The sequence below is a fragment of the Melanerpes formicivorus genome, unplaced genomic scaffold (assembly GCF_026170545.1).
Source record: "Melanerpes formicivorus ecotype bairdi unplaced genomic scaffold, bMelFor1.0.p_v2 SCAF_74, whole genome shotgun sequence".
In the NCBI taxonomy this organism is placed as follows: domain Eukaryota; kingdom Metazoa; phylum Chordata; class Aves; order Piciformes; family Picidae; genus Melanerpes; species Melanerpes formicivorus.
Genome location: NW_027142426.1, coordinates 1,148,345 through 1,171,555, shown reverse-complemented (window position 1 = coordinate 1,171,555; position 23,211 = coordinate 1,148,345). Strand labels below are relative to the sequence as shown.

General features: G+C 36.2%; 1 protein-coding gene across 16 annotated transcripts in view; it reads left to right on the top strand.

Moving 5' to 3' along the window:
- The window catches only part of ERC2 (ELKS/RAB6-interacting/CAST family member 2), a 461,566-nt gene that overhangs the window by 76,624 nt on the left and 361,731 nt on the right, over positions 1–23,211 (top strand). For all 16 annotated transcript variants that reach the window (XR_010990493.1, XM_068163671.1, XM_068163678.1 and 13 more), the window contains one exon: positions 22,552–22,626. Coding sequence is in view for 15 of the 16 variants with exons in the window: in XM_068163671.1 (XP_068019772.1) it covers positions 22,552–22,626 (75 nt within the window). In the remaining variant the exon portion in view is untranslated. The remainder of the gene's footprint in view (positions 1–22,551; positions 22,627–23,211) is intronic.

Here is a 23,211-nt window from a genome sequence, read left to right as displayed (position 1 = left end):
TAACTTTGTGTAGTAGATATTGCTTAACATACTATGTTCTTCCAGAAGAAATAGCTGTGATTTGCTCAAAACAGCAAAAAGGAAGCATTATTTTTATTACCTCCTCGCCCCCCAACTTTTAAAATATCCAAGTGAAGGCTCTCATATAGATCACCTGGCAGGCCTTCAAAACAAAAATATTATATTTACTGAAAATACATACAACTTTAAAACAACATGGAACTAATAGCATAGAATATATACAAAACACTAAAAGAATTTCAAAACCAGATCCTATAACATGAGAGACAGAACATGTTGAGCAAAGAGTGAGCAGTGCAGGGGGAGCAGAGTGGAGGGGGAAGCAGAAAAAAGATGAATCAGAATTTTTTTTTGTACCCTTGCACTATGAAGATTTTTTTCCCCCTCTGTGCTACACATCAAGAACAATTTGGTGAATTTGGTGTTTTCAAACACCTCTTTAGTCTTTAACACCTTCAGTGGTTTACTTTGTATTTAGTACAGGAAGCCTCTATTCTGTAATGTGATTAAAACTAGACTTCATCTAAACCCAGGAAAATCAAGTAACATAACCTCCCTCCCCATCCTCCCCCAACATGCTACATTCAAATTATATGACAAACTTCTGTTTCGTGTATGTCAGTGTACATAGAACACTGGAATAATAGGAAGAGGAATTGCCTCAAGCTTTTATTTTTTCTCTCTGTTTTCCTTTATATCTGAGGTAAGCAACATAATAAAGCAACAATTTACACCAGTACTGAAAACATGAGCAGGGGTTGCAATTGAGTGTTTTTGAAAGAAAAAAATTACTATTAAATATTCAAATTATAATGTAATAATATTTGATATTAAAATGCAATTTAATTATGATGAGCTGGGCAAGTGAACAGGAAAACTATGACAGCATGTTAGGGAAACACAGTTAGTTCAAATGTTATTGAATTAGCAACCTCTTGAGTTTGAGCAGCACTGAACAGATCCACTGTGTCTTGTAGCTTAAGGCATCTATGAGACTCTGGGCACTCTTATGGCTCCAAGATTCTGGTTTTCAAAATTATTCTTAGGAAGCTACCATCTGAAAAGCCTAATGTTTTCAGTAAAAAAACGTATTATTTTTTCTGCATCTTAAGACTCATAGGTTAATTAATTTCCAAGTATTTGTTTTTTGTCCTAAATATGAGTAATTCAGTTTTCTCCTATTTAGATTTTCACAAGTGACTGCAGAAAGGACTGCAGAAATGTCAGATAGGTAACACCCAATATACCTACTCCTCAGTTGTTGCCTTTGCTTTCATCAATTAAATAATCATTTTGATGAAGAATGACAGTATCCCAGGGAATTCCCATGCTGATAATTCCTTACAATGTAGCATTTGTTCTTTGCCTTCCTCCTATGGAAGATGCTAGTGGAGATTTTTGTAGCTTGAACAAATACTGTAATGGTGAACAAAATTTTTTTCTGATTTTGATCCATGCCATACTCAACTTTTTCTTTCATAGATCTCTCTCAGGAGAGCTTTCTCACAAAGAGTAGAATCTGTATTCTGTTTCAAAGTGCACCATTATAGCATCGGAGGAAGGATTTTTATTGCAGATGCATTACCGTTCCCAACAAAAAAGTTGTTCTGTTTCAGAACATTGATGGACTGAAAACCTGCATGTTTCAGTCAGAAGAATCAGTTTGTTCTCAATTATTCCTGACTTGCTTGGGGAGAGCCTTTTTCAGCTCTCAACTTGAAAAAGGCATATTTTCACATAGGAGTACATCTGGCAGACAAAAGATTTTCTGCTGATAACCAATCTCAGAAACCATTATCAATATAATGTTACCCCTCAGCCTCTCAACAGCATTGTGAGTGTTTACAGAGGTTTTGGCAGTGCTTACATCCCATCTGCATCATTAAGGCACAGGATGAGTGGCCAGAAAAAAGGAAATATTACCAAGAGATTGGGAAGAGATAAAGATACTCCCTCTTGTGCAGTTTTCTTATCTTAAAAAAAAAATATAAAAAATTTAACACCAACTGGGATGATAAAATTTATCAAAACAATAGTGGACTTCAGGACAGTAAGAAAGAGCTTCTGGAAGAATTCCAATTCAGGGCTCTTTTGATCATTTGTTTCCATTGAGCCCTTCAGCAGGAGGGGTTTCTTGTCTGTCATGTGTAGTTGGAAACCTGGTGCCATATGTAAACTTGTTCTTTAATTTATTAGCCATTTTGCCCCCTGAATTATTTGCATTCCAATAAAGTCTAAAAATAGTGGTTTAAATCTTCAGAAAATGTGGATACTTTTTATGTCTGAAGAAAAAACAATAAACTTGAACAAAAACTTCTTTCCTTTATTTCTTTTGGAAACAAATTATGAGTACATTGTTACTAAGCTTAGTATTCCCAGTGTATGCATGCATGGTGGTTGAGCTTCACAGGAATCTTAACACTGTGGAGCTTTAAATAATTAAAAATGTATTCTAAATATTTCCTACAGTCTCTTCCTGCTATAATCATTGGGCAATAGGCCAGTGATAAACTCTGTAAATAAGGGAAAGTAGGCTTTGTAATCATGAATACTAGCAATCAGGATTTGGAACTGATATGTACATGTTGTGATATTTGTGAAAAGCTTACCAGTTAATCAGAAGAGAAGCAAAAGAACTAACTTGATATATTTAGTTTGCCAGTTGTGAGGTTTATCCACTTGTGAATTCATTGCAAACAAGTATATGAAAGAGTTCTTGGGTCTATGGCTGGTCAAAGATCTCTAAGGGATGGTTTTCTGAGTCAGTGGTCAGATTAACTAATACCTGCATGCCTATCAATGCAATTATTGTGGCCAAAGCAGTAGTTCAGCTAGCATCTCCTACACTGACATGTCGTTTGGATTTCCATAGCTGGCTATAGTGGCCATGTTCAGTCAACTCAAATGAGATTCTTATCTCTTCAGGAGAGATCCATTTAACACCTCTATTTTGTTCTTATGTTAAGTAGCATGCTCTTTGGATAGATATTTACTAGACAAATGCATCTTCCCAAAGATGTGACATGCTGCTTGGTATTCACTTACAGGGAAACACAAGGAAAAGCAACTGAAAAAGGGGAAGTTTGCCAGCTTGTCTGTCCTCTGGATTTTGAGATACTTTGACCTTTTATCTATTCTATTTCTTGCCATCCCACCAACCCTCCTCACTCCCCCCTCCCAAATCTATTCCACTGTCATCTATACTGGGAGCATAGAAAGAAGAGCCACAGGTCATGCCTTTTATGCTATGAGGGTGGCTAGAATGCATGTGCAGAATAAGTAGCAGCTGTTATAACTGTTGCAGCTGTATAAAACACAAGTAACTTTGTCTATCTGGCTGGCTGTCACACCTGTCTGACTACCCAACAGTTCAGTTATTTCCTATCTTCCAATCCGAAGTCGAGTATTTGGGAATGATAGATGCATAACTACATGTACAAAACCAAACAGCACCCGCAAAATCAAAGTAATGTATAGAACAGGGACCTGAGGCTGTCTTTTCAGAGCGAATTTCCTGGCTCTAGAAATATTAATAATTCCCTTTTCTGTCTTTCAGACATGAAAAGTGCTAGCTTAAGTTTCAAAATGTAGCCATATATTTTTGAGGCTGATAAATCCCATTCTCCATCAAAGAAAAATTAATACGTTTCTATTTCAGCTCATAAAAATATAAAGCTTCCATTTCCTGCTGTCACTTAATATTTCTGTACATTCACATTTCTGTTGCTGTAGTTTTAAGTAAACACAGTCAAATTAAATGCAAAATCTGATACATATTAACATTGTCTATTTGTCTTATATGATGCTTTGCATAATGTTTGCTTTTCTGCACACTTCATAATTTGCAAATGTTTCTGTTATCCTTAAGCTGAAATTAAGCCAATAGCTAATAGGATAAAGACTGTGACAGATATTAGGTTATAAGTGAGAAACATTTTCACTAATAATATAAAATACTGACAGAGATAAGTTATTTCACAAGTTTCTGTTAAATAAACTTCTTCTAATGTAAGACGTCTGTTTTTTGTGCAGACCTTGATGTTTTTGGCTTATTTAGTAGACTTAATCCATAGTAGAAGAATGTTGAGTCAGGCTTCAGACATGTCATTCTGAAGTGTAGTTGTAAGTCTGGTAATACACTTGTTGCAGTCATTGTATGCATTAACTCACCTGTTAAATGGAACATCGACACAGAGGTCTGGGTATTTTCTGTTTATGTTCATTTACATTTAGTTTCACAACCTCCAATAAGAACTTAATTGCTCCAATAAGAACTTAATTCCAGTGTCTGAAGGGGGCCTACAAGAAGGCTGGGGAGGGACTTCTCAGGATATCAGGTAGTGATAGGACTAGGGGGAATGGAATGAAGCTGGAGGTGGGGAGATTCAGGCTGGATGTGAGGAGAAGGTTCTTCACCATGAGAGTGGTGAAGCCCTGGAATGGGTTGTCCAGGGAGGTGGTTGGGGCGTGGTCCCTGGAGGTGTTTAAACCCGGGCTGGGTGAGGCTCTGGCCAGGCTGATCTAGTGTGGGGTGTCCCTGCCCATGGCAGGGGGGTTGGAACTAGATGATCCTTGTGGTCCCTTCCAACCCTGAATGATACTATGATACTATACTATGATACTATGAACTTGCACATGTGTACCTATTTTAACTTTTGGTCTTTGTCAGAAGTACATTTGTTGGGGTCTTAAGGCAGTTTAAGGCAGCATAGGAGTTCCATCATGTTTCTTCTCTTCAGCAGGCTGAGTAGATTTTCTCTGAATTGCTTTGTGTAAGTATGTGTAACTACTTAACTTTTACCACAATTAATAATTTGATTTTCAAATTCATATAATAGTTTTAAGGTATTTTGCAATTTAGGTACTTTCAGAATAGTAGCAAACAATTATTATGGGTAGAATTTCTCCTCAGCAGCATACAGAAGGAGCATGCTTCCTACTTAGTTAACCAGTTAAAAACTGAAAAAATAAGAAAACTCAGGTTTATTTTACATGGAACATCCACTATTGAAGTAAACTCACTTATTGCTAAAGCATTGATATTCTTACTGTGTCAGAGAATTTTGTGATGCAGAAATATTTTCTGGACAGTTTTGTTTTAGTTTTTTAGCACAAGAGGGATACTGTGTGAACTGCCATATAAAAAGGTGGAATCTATAGAATGCCAAAGCATGTTGAGACTGTGTACTTTTCTAGAACACCTTGAGGCTGTGGAGATATATTTGGAAGAATATTTTTTCCAATTCTTGAGGGAAAAATCTATCGAAACCTAGGAAAAGGAAGTATCTGTAAAGGTTTTTAATTGTGCTCTCAGCTGTATTAAGTCGGTGGTATTAAAAGAATTTGTGCACTTTAGTGTCTGAACCAAGTAATCTGTGATGGGATTGTTTCACTGTGAAGACAGAATTGCAAAATATTATTGACAGTGTAAAATATGAGACGTTTTGTATTTCTCTTTGCTAGCAAGTTCCTGAAGGGCATAAAATTTAGATCTGGTCACACTCACCTAACCTGGAAAAACAGAACAATAAAACCAGGAGAAAAATAGACCTGTAAAGAAAACTCTCTTGGATTTTCAGGGCCTGTCTTGGAATCTCTTGAAAAGAAGCAATTATGATTGATCTTGGGGGAAGGAGTGAAAATAATGAGATGTCATTAATTTTTCATAATTGCCAACACTATAGCTGATAACTGGAAGCAATATATTGTTGTATCTTGAAAACACCCCTCCAAAGCTCTTTTGAGATGGCAGGAAAGCAAACATGTAAGCAAACATTAGTGTGCTTACATATGAATCTTGTCTAATTTAGTGCGCTGGGAAATCAATTCTAATTTTTACATTTTTTTAATGAGCAAGTTGTTCTATAACTTTTTAATGGAAAAAAGTTTGTTGAGCATTGTTTAAGTGTTACAATAAAATAGCACTGAAGTCAAGGACAGTTTTAAGTTCTGATTTTGGAACACATGGGCTGTAACAGTGCAGGCTATGATGTTTTAATTTTTTTGGGTTTAGCACACCATCTGCTCTTGTACTACTGTGTAATAAAGAAAAGGACAGAAGTAGAGGAAAGGCAAAAATATCTGCAGGTATCAGAAAGATCTCGTACTGGAGAGTGGCATGTGAAAAATACAAGCTCATCACTGAGTGGCTGTTAGCATTAATATAATAGGAAAGCATAAGAACAACAGCTTTGAAGAGCTGAGTATTTGGCACTGAGGGCATGTTGGGGAATTTGTGCTAGTTGTTATTGGGGTTTTTGTCTTTGCTCTGCTGGCCCAGTTGTTTTCAGACACAGCTTTTGCAAATGTCTACTTATCTGTTTCTGATTTTCTGAGTTACCGTCCTTCTAATCCCAAGAATTTTGTAAATCCTAAGAGTTTAGAATTGCAGATGAAGTCGTTGGAAATCACAGATGATATATTGGGGAACAAATTAAATCAGTCATCAGTGAGCGGGACATCTCGCACTTTGTGTGGTGTGGACAGCTCGTAAATGTGAATGCTGTTAAGTCAGGTCTGTGAAATCAAAACATTAGGAATCTGGGGAGGGTATTTTTCTGAAATAGCTGCATAAATAGTGGAGAATAAATATGTAACTTTGAGGAATAAAATTGAAAACATAGCAGTAATTTACACTTATATGAGAAATGTCACAAAGCTTTTAAGGGCTTGTTAACACTGGAGTTGTGGTGTTGTAGGGTTTTTTTGGGTGGGTTTTGGTTTGTTTGGGTTTTTCTTTTTTTGAGAGAGAGATAGGAAGATCAAAACCCTAAAAGCTACAGTCTTTAATAAGTTTAAGACACATTGTGGTAGGGATAATGTGATGGTCTTACAGAACTGTTTCTGTAGTCCATTAGGCTGTAGTATTGCTCTTTCATAATTCTATTACTGCAGTACGTTATTTAGTTCATGCACACCATGTTTAGTCAATAAACAAACATCCAGAGCATGTGGAAATTTGTTTTCCAGAGGTTTTGGAAAAATCTAATTAGATGAGATAATGTAGTGTTACGGTAATGCAAAAGCTCAAGTACATTCTCTTGTAATCTGAGCACTACCCAGACTGCTTTCTGTTAAATATTTTCTGTTGGAAATTACTTGCATTAAAAATGCAGCAGTGTGTTCTAATGAAGGAGAACCTTCTGAATGATGCTGTTAGGACTTAACAATGTCTTGAAAAGATTTAATTTCATAACTTGGAATGTTCAAGACCCTTTGTTTTCATGTAATATTACCAGTGCAGTGGTCTGAGAAGCCGAAGAGAGATGTACTTGTTCCAGACCTTACCTGGTTTCTTTGAACAGGCTCTGTTGGTATTTCAGGATATTTGTAAAATAATAGGATATGACCTTTAATTTCTTTACAGTTGGTCTTGCAGACCACTGAGTAAAATTTCAGAAATTGATTTTAGAAAATAAAGGCAGCACAAGATATGTTCAAGGCCTAGACCTTTGAAGCCCCTTTGAAGTGAACTTATATATATTCATGTGAAAATATGGCATTTATACTTAGATAATGTGCAAATCCCCTACCATCTGCAAAAACATGAGTTGTCTTTGTGATAGTTCAGTACACTACTACATTTTTAGTCCTTGAAACTAATTTTCTGTTATAAAATTAATTTTGTAGTGTTGATATTGCTCAAAAAATAAGAGAAACTGAGATTCAGAGCTCTTTCCTATAGATAGGAAAGGGAACTGTCATATTAAGTGACATTTTGAACCACATCGAGTTCTATCTTCTTAGCAAAACAAATACCATTAACTTGATAATTTCTCATTTTCTGAAGCAGTCATTGGTTAATAAAAAAGAACCCCATAAACTGGTACTTATTCTATATGTAGGGATTGTTCTGTATGCATACATCTGCAGATGGGGAGAACATCAGGGTGTAGCAGAAGAGCTAAAAGGGGTCCTTCAGGGTGGCCCACTTCCGGTGAACACAGGGTACTGGTCATGACTGCACCACAGAAGTCCTACAAGCCTTTCTGTGGTAAGTTTGCTATAGTGAATAAATTTTTTGTCAGTTATATTTATGTTTGTGACCAAAGAACAAACAATTTGTGCATGTATCTTGGAATCATTTTTTCCCCCTCTAATTTTCAGTTAAATTTATTTTTGTCATTATATTTCAGTTTGTTGATTTTTTGTTTTAAGGAGTTGGATAATGATATGAGCTACAGATCAACTTAGGGTTCCTTTTGCTTTTCTTGTCTTGCAGATACTTATCATCTGATAGGAAACGCATTGCATAAGGGAAGGATTGGAAAATTGATGGTCCCAGCTTGAAAGACTGAATTGAGGCAGGTAATGATGCAGTTCCTTGGTTTTCCTATTTGATGTGAGAACATTTTAGTAGCTGCTTCTTAGAATGTTGCATTGATATATATTAATGAAGCAAAGTACAAATTCAGAAACCTAAACACTTTGTGAAAAAAATTAAAAGCACCATTGTACTATTCTTTCTCTTAGATCACCCCTGTGATGAGATCATCCACTACCACTGCTTTCTTCCTAGGAAAAGTGGACTGTTGGAGGATCAGAAGAAACCTGTGAAAAAAAAGGATTACGTTGCACTCATTTTTAATTTAGAAGTATTTCCTCCTATTGTAAACTGTCTAGAAAAAAATGCTCTCATCCAAATCTGCCATAAGATGAAGATGTTACAATAAAAGTATATAAAACAGTTATTCTAAAGTATGTTTTTATTACAAATGCAAAGAAAGTTTGGTGTTAATTTTTTCATAAAATCGTACACCTCCAAACCCCTGCTTACAGAGATGTGGTATGAAAGGGACAAGTGTGCATAAGAGATCTACCTTCTAAAGCTGTTTTATTCTTGATGTTTTCTACTAAATGAAAATATTACAGCCACTTCCTTCTATTACCTCTAAATATAGTGAAGCTAAGGTAACATGCCTCATATTTTTTTTTTTTTCCACTCTGTAATGCTTAACAGACTTAAGTATGATTTAATCTGCAATGACTTTGCTGCAGAGTGATGCTATTGATTAGTATTACACTTGACTTATGCTGATGTAAATAAGGAAGGAGTCAAGCCTTAGATTCACAAGGATCTACTGACTGCTGAAGTTCAGCCTGGAAACTCAGTCTTTTGAATAATGGCACACAGCAATATCCCAATAGAAAATGAATAATGTATGTAAAGGGAGCTTTTAGCATGCTGAGATACTGACTATGGACCTGTTACTGAAGGGATTTCTGTTAGGTAGGAGTTGATGCCAAGAATGTTTGACATACGAAGGGGAAGTCCATCAATTGGCAGGATATGTGAAGAAGTGATTCTGGAAATGGAGGTTATGTGGCAAGATACAGAGGCCTAGAAAATCTGCGAGACTCTACCGGGAGAGTCCATAGAGAGCTGTAAATAACTAGATAGCATTTAACTATGAACCAGTGGAGTAAGTAAACTATGAAATAAGTTGTTTCTGTTACATGTCAACAGAGTTATGTAGTTGGCAAATTTCCACCAGGTAACTCTTTATACTGTCTGGGTTTCAGTTACTCTGCATAGTTTCTTTCTTGTTTGTACAGTTAGCCTACATCTTACAGTTTTTAACCCTTAAACTATTTAAAATTCTTCATTTTGAATTATCTTGTGCCCAAATGTCTTTATCTGCAAACTTTGTTATCTGATGTCAGCAGAGCTTGGTAATAATTGTTAGCACTGTACTGCTACATTTAATTCCAGGAAGTCATAGAGTTGCTAGGTAAGTTCCTATATTTTTTGGGGGTGTGTGCCTCATTTAGCAATATAGTGTATTTTATGAGCACTGTGAGCTTCTACATACACAGTAAGTGGCCAACTAAAAACATGGAGCATATATGAATGCATTTTATATCTGGACAGAAGATTTGACATGTTCAATCAAGAGTATGCACTTAAACCTGTGACAGAAATATTAGATTTAGGCTCCCTAGTGATTTACAGAAGGCCTAGACCAAATTCTCCACAGGGAAGTTTGGGAAGGCATAGAAAGTAAACTATTATGTTTGAAAGGATTGTTAGGACTGACCTTGTCTAAACTCATACAAACTTAAGTAGTAGATATGAAATAAATGTGAAATGCAACATCTCAGGCGGTATTAAGGAAAAAAAAGAGTTACAAGAAATGAAGCTGAGAGAACTGACTGGTCAGGCTGCTATGTTTGTGCTGTAGCGTGAAGGTAGTATGAAAAATAAAGAAGAGTGTGAATTACAGAATCCCTAAAGAGAAGTGTCAACACTTTGAGATGCTCAGTTCCTAACAAAGAAGTGTCAGATTGAAGGACAGATAAAGCATATATATATTCAAGTGAGGAGTAATACCCTATTGCAGTCGCAGGGCATAGAACTTTTCTCTTAACATGATAATCAATGAGTTAAGAATTGTTGTGTTTATGTTGTAATAACTGAGCTTAAGACTAAATGTTGAAATAATACTTTTTTAATGCCTAAAATATAGTGGTCTACTATAGGGGAGATTTGACAAGTAATGTAAAGCAAATGTTGAATGAAATTTTACTCCATCTGTGTTGTAGATTTCATTTGTTTAACACCTTTTTCTCAGTTAAAGAGCTTTATGAATACATTACTAGCGAAGTCAGTGAGATGTTTTGCATTTTGAAACTAATTTGGAAATAAGAGGCAGAGAAAGAGTGGTTCTCCATAGTCATTCATATTATGAGCATTGATAGAGTGTGAATCAGCACACAGACTAAGGTTTACTCTGATTTAAATTCTGAATTTTAGGTCATAGAATCTTGCAAGAAGAATTAATTTGGTGTATACATATCTAAAGTTTTTTGTTATGCTAATTTATCAACAATATAGATTTTGAAGTGATGATACCTTTTCTATGTGATAGTTAAGTAGAGATTATTATTTTTTTTCCCCAGATTTGCTTTTGTTGTTGTGGCTAGGGATTCTCAGCAACAGATTGTGTTTTCCAGATTGCTCTCTATAAGTCAAGCTGTACAAATACAAATCTCCATAGTAACACTGTAGAGTCTGCTGCCAGTCTGTGCTTGACAAATTTGCTTGATAAACTGAAGGTAGTTTCACAGGGGGTATAAAAATAGCCTTTGTCATGTAGTTAGAATGTAGAAATAAGATCAACAATGTCATTGGCCATTTTTCTTGCAGTACCATTGTATATCCTTTCTCATTTACAGTGAAGATATTTTGTGTTTGGCTCATTTGGTGAGGTAAAAAGTGATGTTTTAGCTAGTAGCTATATAGCATTTGTTGAAGTCAAATACTGGAGAAACAGCTAATGGACTATATATAAGTTATCCGTCAATGTCTGATAAAGTAGTTCTTGAGCAGTACTTACAGGTCTGTGCAATCATTAGACTAGACAGATCATTGTAGCTCCATAGGAAGCATTAAATGTGTGTACTGAACTAATGTCACACTTGAAATGAGTTGATCTAATGCATGATCAAATTGCTGTTGGCATGACTTAGTGGCAGGATGTATCTGTTTATGAATGGAAAGTGCCAGTGTGTTTACTGATCACATGGCTACATTTGGTCATACTAGTGATGGGCTGGAATTTTTTTGAGAAGATGGTAGCAGCGTGAAGGTAGTTATGACTGTCCACTAAGAAGCAAGGAAGAGGCTGTGGGTGGAATAAATTGTTCTGTTTTCCCACATAGAATTGGAAATTTACCACTTTTCTACAAAATAAGCAATTTTAATCAGTAAAGACTGATACTCTGATCCTCATGTGTATATTTAAGATTATGTGAGACTTATTTAGGTGCATGAAAGTCCATGTAGTTTTCTAGTTCACTCTCTACAAGTACCTGAAGGGAGGTTGTAGGCAGGTGGATGATGGTCTCTTCTCCCAGGCACCCAGTACCAGAACAAGAGGACACAGTCTCAGGCTGCACCAGGGGAGGTTCAGGTTGGATGTTAGGAAGAAGTTCAATACAGAAAGAGTGATTGCCCATTGGAATGGGCTGCCCAGGGAGGTGGTGGAGTCGCCGTCATTGAAGGTGTTCAGGAGGAGACTTGATGGGGTACTTGGTGCCATGGGTTAGCTGTTTGGGTGGGTTGGATTGGTTGATGGGTTGGACGCGATGATCTTGAAGGTCTCTTCCAACCTGGTTTGGTTTATTCTAATAAAGGTTCATTCTAGTTGATAATGCTGCCGATCAATATGTACAAATCTTGCAAGGGGAAAGGTAAGTATTATTGGTGCATAGTAACTTGTGGGGAAAAATAATTTCAGATCATGTTGTGGCTGGATCTAGTCAATGTTACATGGTGACTTGATATTCAGAAACCATTTTTATCTTGATTTATAAAGATCAATCTTAATTTAATTGCACTGGAAGTCCAAAGTCGAAAAATCTAAGCTGAGATTTTTAATGGATATAACCCATCTGCTTTATATATATATATATATTTAGTTCATCTGTTGGACAGACGTCTCATGAATATGCATGTGCAGTCAACTGATGAACAGAAACGAATATATAAGGAGCAGACCATTTAATAAGCTATAAGTAGTAGATATTTTAGCTTTCTGAAAGTCTGTTGTACTTGAGATGGCACCTTCATTTCTGCTGAGTTTTTAAACTTTTTTACATTCATAGGTTTTAAATTTATGTTTTTAGATAGGCTGTGAAAATTTTATTAGGGACAGGTGCTTAAACATACCTTTCAAGAAAATTAATCCTGACCTTTGTTTCCCAAGCAATGGAAAAAGAATTGGTGCAGGTGCTAAGTGGATTTTAATTTTTTTTAAAAATTTTGAATTATCATGGGCTGCTATGTGAGTTTCAATTGGCAGACCTCAAACAATGATAAATATTCAGCTGGATGATAGCTACACGTGGTGACAACAAGCTCATGGTACAGCCAGCAAGACATTGCAATTACTTTTTGTAGATTCAGTAGTGTCGTTTTCTTTCCTCCAGTATGCTCATATTCAGTCAACTCTGTTTTACAAGATTCTGATCTAACTGTATGCCTGTAATGATGTATTCAGGCTCTTCTGGAGCGTATAAGTTTCAGAGTGAAATGAGTGTTCTGCATTCTCAAATATTTAGTTATTACTCCATAGCTCTTTTCTGCTGAGAGGCTGACTTGGTGTGTCTCAGCTGATGTAGATCTGCGTTGAATTGGTGAATTTGGGTTAGTTAGATAACAAAATTATTACTATATTTTTATTTGCAGTATGGTGGGGTGGTGAACTTCTGGCAAGCATAACATTAAAGTTCTTTTTGTTTTAATAATTCTTTCCTTAGGAGTTGCATTGTAATTGTTTTGAAGATCAAAAGCAATGGAAAATGAAAGCTTTTTCAAATATTCTTTCCCACTATTTCCTGTAACACTTTGAAAAATACTGATTGCTTTAGACTTTTAAAAGTTTTAAAAATAGTTTAATAAAATAAAAATGTTTCAATGATGCTTGCAAACCTTTTCTTAGAGAAAACAAAGCAAAACACCCACCCTCTAAAAATTGCTAGCACTCAAGTTGTATGAAAAATTGTGGATCTCTTACCCAGCATTATATTACTACTCATGTCCCTCTCTCACAGATTTGCATAATTTAACAGCTATACAGAATTTCTGTTGATCAATGATCCTTTTTACTACTGTTGTGCATGCAGATACACACAGGTTTTTAGTTCCAAATCATATTATATAGCACACTCAAAATTGTGTGTAGTGGAGGAAGATAATCAAAGAATACTAATGTTGCTATGATATATTGTTTAAAAGCCCATAATTTTCTATGGAGAGAGGATATTGTCCTTAGGCGCTATTTATGTGTTAATTTAATCTCACAGTCCAGTACGTTTGTCTGCACATACAGTAACTACTTGGGAATGTAGGGGTGAAAGTTGTCCAAATATCTCTGGAAGATAATTTTGTTAATGAAGAACTTTGACATTCTATTACATAACAGTGTGATAACTGTAGTAACCTTTATGATTATGTTCAAATCATCTACCAGGATCTCTAAGTACTTCTCCATAGGGGCTAAACTCTATCTATTCATCTCTCATCCATCCTGTATCGGTACTGAGAATTGCACTGACCCAGCTGCAGGACCTTGCATTTGGCCTTGTTGAACTTTATGATTTTTCAGCTGCACCACATGGCTTGGTGTCATTTGCTGAGGGTGCACTCAAACCACTGTCTGTCATTGATCAACATATTAAATAGTACTGGTCCCAATACAGACCTGTGAGAACCACCAGAAATATCACCATAAAGCTTTGTTTGCATTTCAAAAATAGTTGATATGCCAAAGAAAGAGCATACACATTGGAATTCTTAGTAGCTTGGGTGCTTGTTGGCTTTTCTGACTAAGGCCTGTTGTTTAAATACTAAATAGCCTAAACCAGCAGTGATTTTAAATTGAGTGCAAGCCCTATGAGGAGAGGCTGAAGGAGCTGGGGTTGTTTAGCCTGGAGAAGAGGAGGCTCAGGAGAGACCTTATTGTTGTCTACAACTACCTGAAGGGTGGTTGTAGCCAGGAGGGGGTTGGTCTCTTCTCCCAGGCAACCAGCACCAGAACAAGAGTACACAGTCTCAAGCTGCACCAGGGGAAGTTTAGGCTCGAGGTGAGGAGAAAGTTCTTCACTGAGAGAGTCGTTAGCTATTGGAATGTGTTGCCCAGGGAGGTGGTGGAGTCACCATCCCTGGAGGTGTTCAAGAGGGGATTGGACATGGCACTTGGTGCCATGGTTTAGTCATGAGGTCTGTAGTGACAGATTGGGCTTGATGATCTTTGAGGTGATTCTGTGATTAAGCAAACCCTACCTATATTTAGAGAAGCAGTTCTTAGGGAACTGAAAATCAAACCCATAAATTATTTTAGTGATTTCACTGAGGCAGTGTGGAGAGAAAAGAGTAGGCTGGGAGGATAACAAAGCAGCATTTCCATTAATAACAAGCAATTAGTGGAAACATGAAACTGTTCTTTCAAAGTTAAAAAAGTTCCATGCTAATCAATTTAAAGCATTACTGCAGCATGGGATGGGTATCACATACAGAATGCCATCACTTTCCTTGTTGGCTCAGGCTGCTTGCAGGATTGATGATTTATAAATGCCAAGTTTATAAAAGTGATTCCTATGAAGGAAAAAGAAATAAGTGAACGGCATGTTTGGAGTCCAGTCTCTGTTAATACCAGCTAATATATTCTTCAGTCAACATAGAGGATCTGTCCAGCAAGTGTGTGAAATATGTAGTACTTCTGGTTCTGAGTAGTAGAATTTGACTCTCTTTTTGGCAGTGTTGTTTGGCATCCACTTAAGAAGTTATGTTTAATTTAATTTATTTTTTTTCTCCCTCCTACATTGGATCTGAAGAGGACCAGAGATGCTCAGTAGAAATTAATCACTGAATGCATGCATAGGTGGTGAAGGCACTAAAATGGATATTGATCTTTGCTTCTTTAGAACGAAAGTTTTATATTTCAGTTTAAGGAAACTAGGAGGGTATTAGTTATCTGCATATGAAGATAATTACCATCCCTGGCGGTGTTCAAGAGGGGATTGGATGTGGCACTTGGTGCCATGGTTTCATGATGAGGTCTGTGGTGACAGGTTGTTCTTGATGATCTTTGAGGTCTCTTCCAACTTTGGTGATTCTGTAACATAAAATAAGTTTAGTAACATTGTTCTGTAACATAAAATTCTATTTTCCTTTACTTATATGAATTGCCCCATTGAAATAGCACAAGCATGATGCATTTGCACTGCTTATAATATCCTTGTAGTAGTATACAATGCTTTAAAATATTTTTGTTTGGTTGTTTTTAATTTATCAAGACTGGAGCTGGCACACGACAGCATCCCTCTTGTGTGTTCTGAATCTTAGCACTGTATTTGGTAATCTTTCCTGTGATTTTAGCCTTTTTTGCTTTCCTTGTATGCTTCTGATGGCAGGAGCTAGGGAAATCTACTCTTAGTTATGCCCTGAGGTGGAATTCCTCAACAGTACTCTATGGTTAGTATTGAGTTACGGTAAAACTGATGTGATGTTTCTTTTTCAGACTTATTAAATTCTTAGTGTGTTCAAAATTCTGAAGAGGAAGGAAGGATTAAACAGTTTTGGAGGGTGGAAATAAATCTTTAAAATTATGGAATTGTTGGATAAGGATATTTTTAGCACTATGGATCCCAAAGTATTCATTTTGATAAGGATTTTGCGTTGTTAGAATTTGAAGACGTGAAGAAAAAAATAGATAAAGTCTTCTTAAACCCTCCTAAATACAAATGTCAAAAAATCTTCTTAAAGAAAATAAAAAAGCCAAATGCTGGATTATTACTGTCTGTTTAAAACATTTTTTTATTTTAAAGATGCCAGAATTTTCTGTGCAATTGTAAAGCTTCATATGGACTGCAAAGAAAAGTTTTTTTAGACAAGAACTTTCCACAACATGTGCATTTTGCAGAAATGTAAGCAGCAGTTGGAACTTTTATTTTCTTATCCTTATGGACTACCCTGGAAAAAAAGGGTCTTCCTTTACTTACATTCACCCAGGAATTTTATTCTGGGTTTTAAAATAAAATTGGGGTGAGGAAAAGAGAGACTATTTATCAAGTTTCTTTCTCTGAAGATATTTGTGAAGCAATAACTTTTCCCTTTTCTTAACCTCAGAGAAGTAATTTTGCTAAGAGGGGAAAAAAAGATTAATGGTAGTGGGAGAAAAAAAAAATCTCTAGACATTTTGTTTGTTCTACAAAGAAAAGAAATAAATTTTCAAGAATTCTGGTGAAAGTGGAGTTTCAGGAAACATTCTATGTGCTTTCAATTAGAAACTAAATTGTCCCACATGCATTTCAAGCTCCATGCACAAATCGCCTGTTCACTTGAAACTTTTTTCCTCTCATGTGGTCTCTTGCTGGAGGACACTCTTCCAGTATGACAACATACATGGTTGCTTAAGGTGTTTTTGACATGTAATGAAAAGAAAAACTGAATTTGTTTTCCTTATAGTCTGTCCTTAGGTATCTTGGTAAAACATATTGTAAGCCCTTCTATTATGCATGAATTCAGAAATAAATTGAAGTATGATCATTATACAGAAATGTTTTGGCTAATGATTCAATATCATGGTTTTCATCTGGTGTAAAAACTTGCCCTTCTTTTCTCCTGTCTCTTTTCACAACCCCAAGTTTTCTAATGTAGGCCAGCAGTGGTGTCAGTTGTTCTTCAAGAGTAACAGTGAGGCATATGGGATTATTGCTGGACTTGTCTGGGCGATGGGCTATTAGTCTTTGTTTTACAGTTTGGTGGTGGTGCCTAGTTCTTACAATTTCTTTTGTATTCATCAAAACTCATATTTACTTGTTTATATGAAAATGCTAAATAGAGAATTAGGTGTGGATCTGAGCATTTTGCTAAACTGTGAAAACTTGGTAAGTATGAATAAACCTAATTTGCCAAAGAAATGCATACATTAGTACAAAACTCAAATAGCTATCACCTCTTTATAATTTCCTGTATTTTTTCATTCCATATTCTAATAGCCACATTTTCATTTCTTCAAACCATAAAATTTGCTAGGATTTTACAAAATTTATTTAGCAGGTTCTTACAGAGTTCACATAGCTATGGTAGTAGGTTTTTAAAAGATGACAATAGCAATGTGATTTTTGGAATCCTTCCTAATAACAGGGCTTTTTTTCCTACACACTGGAGCCAGACGTGGAAATTTTCAATGTTGTCAGTTTATGGTTTCCAGAAAGATGAAGAAGTTTGATCAGAATTCCTTAAATATGCTTTAATCTAAATTACTGTGAGCCTGTTTTGGCTTGGGGTAGATGGAAAAGATTAGAGAACAGGGAAGAGAAGTTTATATGTTAATGGTAAATTAATTCCTATATCTTATATTTTTTTAGTGTTCTAGTTAAAGAGAAATTGATCAGTCTTTCTAAAGATATCTTTGGCTAAAGAAGCACTACTGTTTAGACACTTCATGTAAGTGACTGTGCTTTTACTTAATTTAAGTAATTGATTGAAATATTAATGTAGTGCTGATTTAAATTCTAAAGTTCAGACGGGCTGATCATGTAGGCCCAATACCAAGGCTTTCTTTTCCCCAAGAATGGAAGCAGTCTGCTTTGAGGTGTTTGAGAGAACTAGCAGCTCCTGTACTATGGCTCACTGTGATTTACAGATTTGTACATTTTACCTAGGAATACACGAAGCTAGATTTACTGACACTGTGGTGTCTCAGGCCTGGTTTTGCTATGTGTTAAGTATAGTTTCTGCCATCTCTAATTTTCTGCCTTTCTTCTTCTAGTGTTGGGGTTTGGTTTTTTGTTTGTTTGATTGATTCTGATGTCTTTGTTCCTGTTAGGTATTTACTTTTATAAAAAAACTTGAGCTTTGTGTTAATTTAAAAAAACCCTTCTGATTCGTGATTCCATTTTCCTTCCATTCTTTAATCAGTAGGAGTTTACCAATTGAAATGCAAGCACTTTGGCATTTTCATGATAGCATCCCTATTTTTCAGAAAAAAGGGTCTCCTTTCTAGCACTGTCTGTTATGCTCTTTTAGGCAGTTTTGTGTAAATAGAAAGTAAGACCTTGAATTGCATTAACATCATTGGTTTAGCCTTTTATTGTAGAGTTTCAGCTCAATCTCATCTAATCAGAACCCCACACTGATGTCTTAGGACCCTTAATAAAATACATCAGGAACAAAAGGATGATCAGTTTGCAGCACCCTGGCTTTCCCACAGCCAAGTGATGAAATGTCTTACAACAAAGCTGGGATAAAAAGGTGGTTTTGTTTTGTGTTTTAATTATTATTAGGTTCCAGCTATGCTATGTAGTGTGGATATTGAATAGCAGTCAATAATGATAAAACCTTGTTTCTATCAATTTCTGAACAACAACACACGACTGTCTCCTCTCAGATAGTAGTATTTGGGATATTAGACTAGCATATTGTGTTAGTCTCAAAAGTATGCTGGTCTAATATCCCAAATACACATAGAAGGAGAAAGCAATAGCCACCTTTGGTTTGAGACTCATTTTGGTCTAGAAGCAAAGAATAACAGAATAAAATTAATGTGAGGAAAAAGACCTGGTTAACTGTCAGTTGTGTGGGTGTGTTAACCACCCTGACAACTAAGCATCATCATGAAATCCCAAGTGTAGGCATCTGGTTATGTGGAATTATAATTAATTTGTCTGTGCAAAGTGGTTGCTCAGAGCCAATTGCAGTGATACAGATGAATATAATGAAAGTGTAGTTTCAGAAATGGCTATGTCTCAGAGGGATTATTAGTACAGCCAGTGATGGTTGCAGAGATCATGTCAGAAGTACTTTATCATGAATATAAGTATGAAGAGTTGTGTTCAATGCACTTCAAGTTATAAGAAACTATCCCTGATATTTTTTTAACTTTTTTTTTTAATTATGTTCTCTGAGCTTTTTATTAAAAGACATTAAATGGCAAAGTGGCATCATTCCAAAATGATGTAATGCATAAAAATCTGGTTTCCTTAGGCTATAAGGACTTCATGAGATGTTCAGAATCTTTCTTGGTTAGCTGTTCAGACAAATTTTAAACCCTCCAGATGACCTGAGATAGTAAAACAGTCAATATTAAGGTACCATGCACATAAAGTGGTAGTATCCTTGAATCAGTACCCCAAAAGTATACCCATGAATCAAGTACCTCAAAAGAAAAAATGCATACACAGAGCAACATAAATTCAAGAACTGAGCCTTGTGGGAGTCTCCAAACATTTGCATCTGATTGGAAGAAAACCCACACAAAATAATACAGTGGGAGTAATTTTCTGATCTTCTCCAGGATCCTAAAGTCTGCTTCATTTTACCATCAGGGATAGAGAAGAAAAGCTTTTAAGTCGACCAGCATCAGATTGATTCATAAAGCAAACAAGAAAAGTATTATGAGGCGAGGCTTCATGCTATGATAGACATCTAGGAATACTCATCTTTGGCAGTCTATTCATCTCTGGCTAAGGGAGTGGAAACTCTGGTTTGTCTCCCTGGGTAATGTGTGGAATCCTGTTTATATTCCAGATCACTTTATGTGGCCTTGGGGAGCAAAGTCTGGTCTTAGAATTAGCTGTAATTTTTGCTGATCAGATAGCGGTATGACTGGCCAGCTATTTTGCCATGACTTTTGCAGGAGAACTGTATGACAAACCTATGACATACATTTTTAGTTTAAAACATTTTTGTAGTGAAGATACTTGTTTTATCTGGGACAAACAGCTGGTCATGATTTAGACATTCTTTATATAGGTAATTTGCAAAGAGTTCTTTCTTTTTTTGTAATGTGGAGAATTAGATGTATAGGGGAAAAAAAAAAGGAAAAGGACCATTCAGATGCAAAATTAGTTCACTGTCATCACATATTAGAGGTATTTTAAACATACATACATAGATCTGCAATATATTTAACATAATAAAGCATGCAGACCTACTGAACTTTAGGTATGCATTTGAACTGCACCTAAACTGACTCTTGCAGGCAGTGCTGTGGTTTATCAAGACATCAATAGGCAATTTCAGGTCAGAATCTAAATGTTACTTATCTAACCATTATGATTTTGTTCATCCCTTCTGTGGAAAGCAGACCAAGCAAAGTAGAATAGGCAAGACAGAGCATATCCAACTGCCGCTTCTTTATATTGCCATGATTCCTAAGACCTCAGTCACTGACTAAGGCATTGTTAGCTATGGTGCAAATGGAGAAGGAAAAACTGTCTATGACTCTAGATGTTTGCAAACTAAGATCATGGAAAAACAGAGGAGTCTGAAAAATGAGATAAAACTGGTATGATCTAAATTATCTTAAATTTCCTAGCAATTTGACAGTAACCTGGTTGCTTAACTGTAATCCTACAGATCATAAGTACTGGTCTATTTCTGCATAGGCAAACTTATGGGTAACCTATGAACAGCTTCTTCTATTTTAATCAAAAGTGTATGCCAAACCTGACAATTTCACTATGGCTGTCTGGATTTTATGTCCTGTCATGTGTTACATTTCAGGTTAAGTAATCTTTTTTTCAGTTAAATGGAGCATGCTTGACTAATTTGTCTCTTTCATTTTTTTAAAGCTATTTGGTCGTGTAATTTTTTGAAGGTATTTTATAAAGATGTTTATTATCAATAGATTTCAATTGAACAACATGCCCTAAATCACTCCCACTACTCAGTCTTTAAAGAATGATTGGTTATCAAAATCACCAACAAGCAATATGCCTGTTGCTAAACAGAACAAGAAACATGCTGATAATTTGTGATAGCAAAAAATCCCCAAACTAGAACTTTTAAGCTTGTGGGTTATAAGGTAGGTAAGACTCAGAACTAAGTGCTAGGATAAGCTGAGTGGGTTAGAATACTAAATGCACGCAATCCATGATTGATTTTTTTTTTTGATTGTTAGTATATCAGTTGATTGTTGAGTTGTACATTGTTTGCTTCACTCAGGAAAAGGGGATTTGAGAGATGGGAATACAGCTAATTAGGGCCCACAGTGTTATGTGTTTGTGATCCTCCTTCCTTGAACTTATGAGGATGAGCTGAGAGAGGTCTGTAACTTGGAAGACACAGTAGGGTTCGGGAGTAAACGAATGTTTTGTGCACAGCAGACCAGGTATAAATGTATTTTTCATGATTATAAAATTAGTTCAAGTGTGTATGTAGAGCACTGGGGTAGAAGGAACAATGAAAAGCAAACATCTACCATGGAAGTCTTGTACTGTAGAGGGGAAGGACTCGAGACTAGAACCAGGACTATATCTGTCCTGTTTCAGTTTTGTTTTCTAGTAAACCATTAGATGGTTTGTGAAAGGGGAAAAAACTTCACCAAAGTCTTAAATGATGTTTCATTTTACCTTTATATTACTCTGTGTAGCTATGTGATGGTTTTTATTGAGCTGTCTCATACCTGTGTTGTATAAAGACCAATATTCTGGTAACTACATGTCTTAACTACAGCAATCTATTTTTCTTTCACCTGCGGATTAAGAGGCATCAAAAATAGTATGAAAATGTGAAATCTGAAATTTAATTGCTGCTGTAGAGGGTGCTGTGTCAACCCACTATATAATTATTATCCTTAAAATGTCAAATTTAAATATAATGTCTTTAAATTACTTATTTCAGATATTAGAGCAAAAACTAAGAAGAAAGTACAGTGAAAGATTTTAAATGACTCAATGATGCTTAAATTAGTAACACAACTGAATTAGTAAAGATTTGATGTTCAGGCAGGAGCAGCAGCATTGTATTTGGACTAAGAAATTACTTGCTGGCTTTGTCACCATCGACATTAATTATTGATAGGGGTTTCAGAAATAGCGCATGTGCTGTCAGAGTTGACTGTAATATAAGATAGGGACTGCAGCGATCCTTAACAGGCTTATAGAAAGGGAAGCACCTGTAGCATTTGGAGTTACATGCTTCTGATCACCAGACTTTTATTTTATTGTAATAAATTAATGAGTGATTAAAATAATGGAAAGATGACTCATCAGGCTTATTTCTATCGTGTCCCTCCACAGGAATTACATAGAAGAACCCAGCTTCAGCCTGAGCCAGCAAAGACGAAGGCTCTTCAAACAGTTATTGAAATGAAGGTATGGTCTTTGCATGTTTTCCTATACATTATTTTTGTAGCAGTAACTTGTGTACTGGGATGGAGTTAATTTTCCTCATAGCATCCAGTATGGTGCTATGTTTGGGATTTGAGACCAAACAGTGTTGATAACATACTGATGCTTTAGCTGTTGCTGGACAGTGCTTAGAGCATCAAAGCTTTCTGTTCCTAATTCTTTCCACACCCTGCCCCCTCCACACCCCCAACTCCTCCACCTTCCACCCCCCTGTCCCTGCAGCAAGTAGGTTAGGAGTGGACAAGAGACTGGGAGAGAATTCACTGGAACAGGTGAACAGGTGACCTGAATTGATGAAAGCGATGTTCTGTACCACAGTACCATAAAATGTCATGCTGAGCAATAAAACTGGGGGGTGGACTTTCTGAGATAGTCATTTGCCTTTCCAAGCAGCTGTTAGGCACAGTGAGGCATTGCTTTCCTGGAAATGGCTAAGCAGCTGCCTGCTGATGGGAAGATCTGGACGTGCTGGCGTGTGCCCAGAGAAGGGCCACAAGGATGATTAGAGGGCTGGAGCACCTCTCCTATGAGGACAGACAGAGAGTTGGG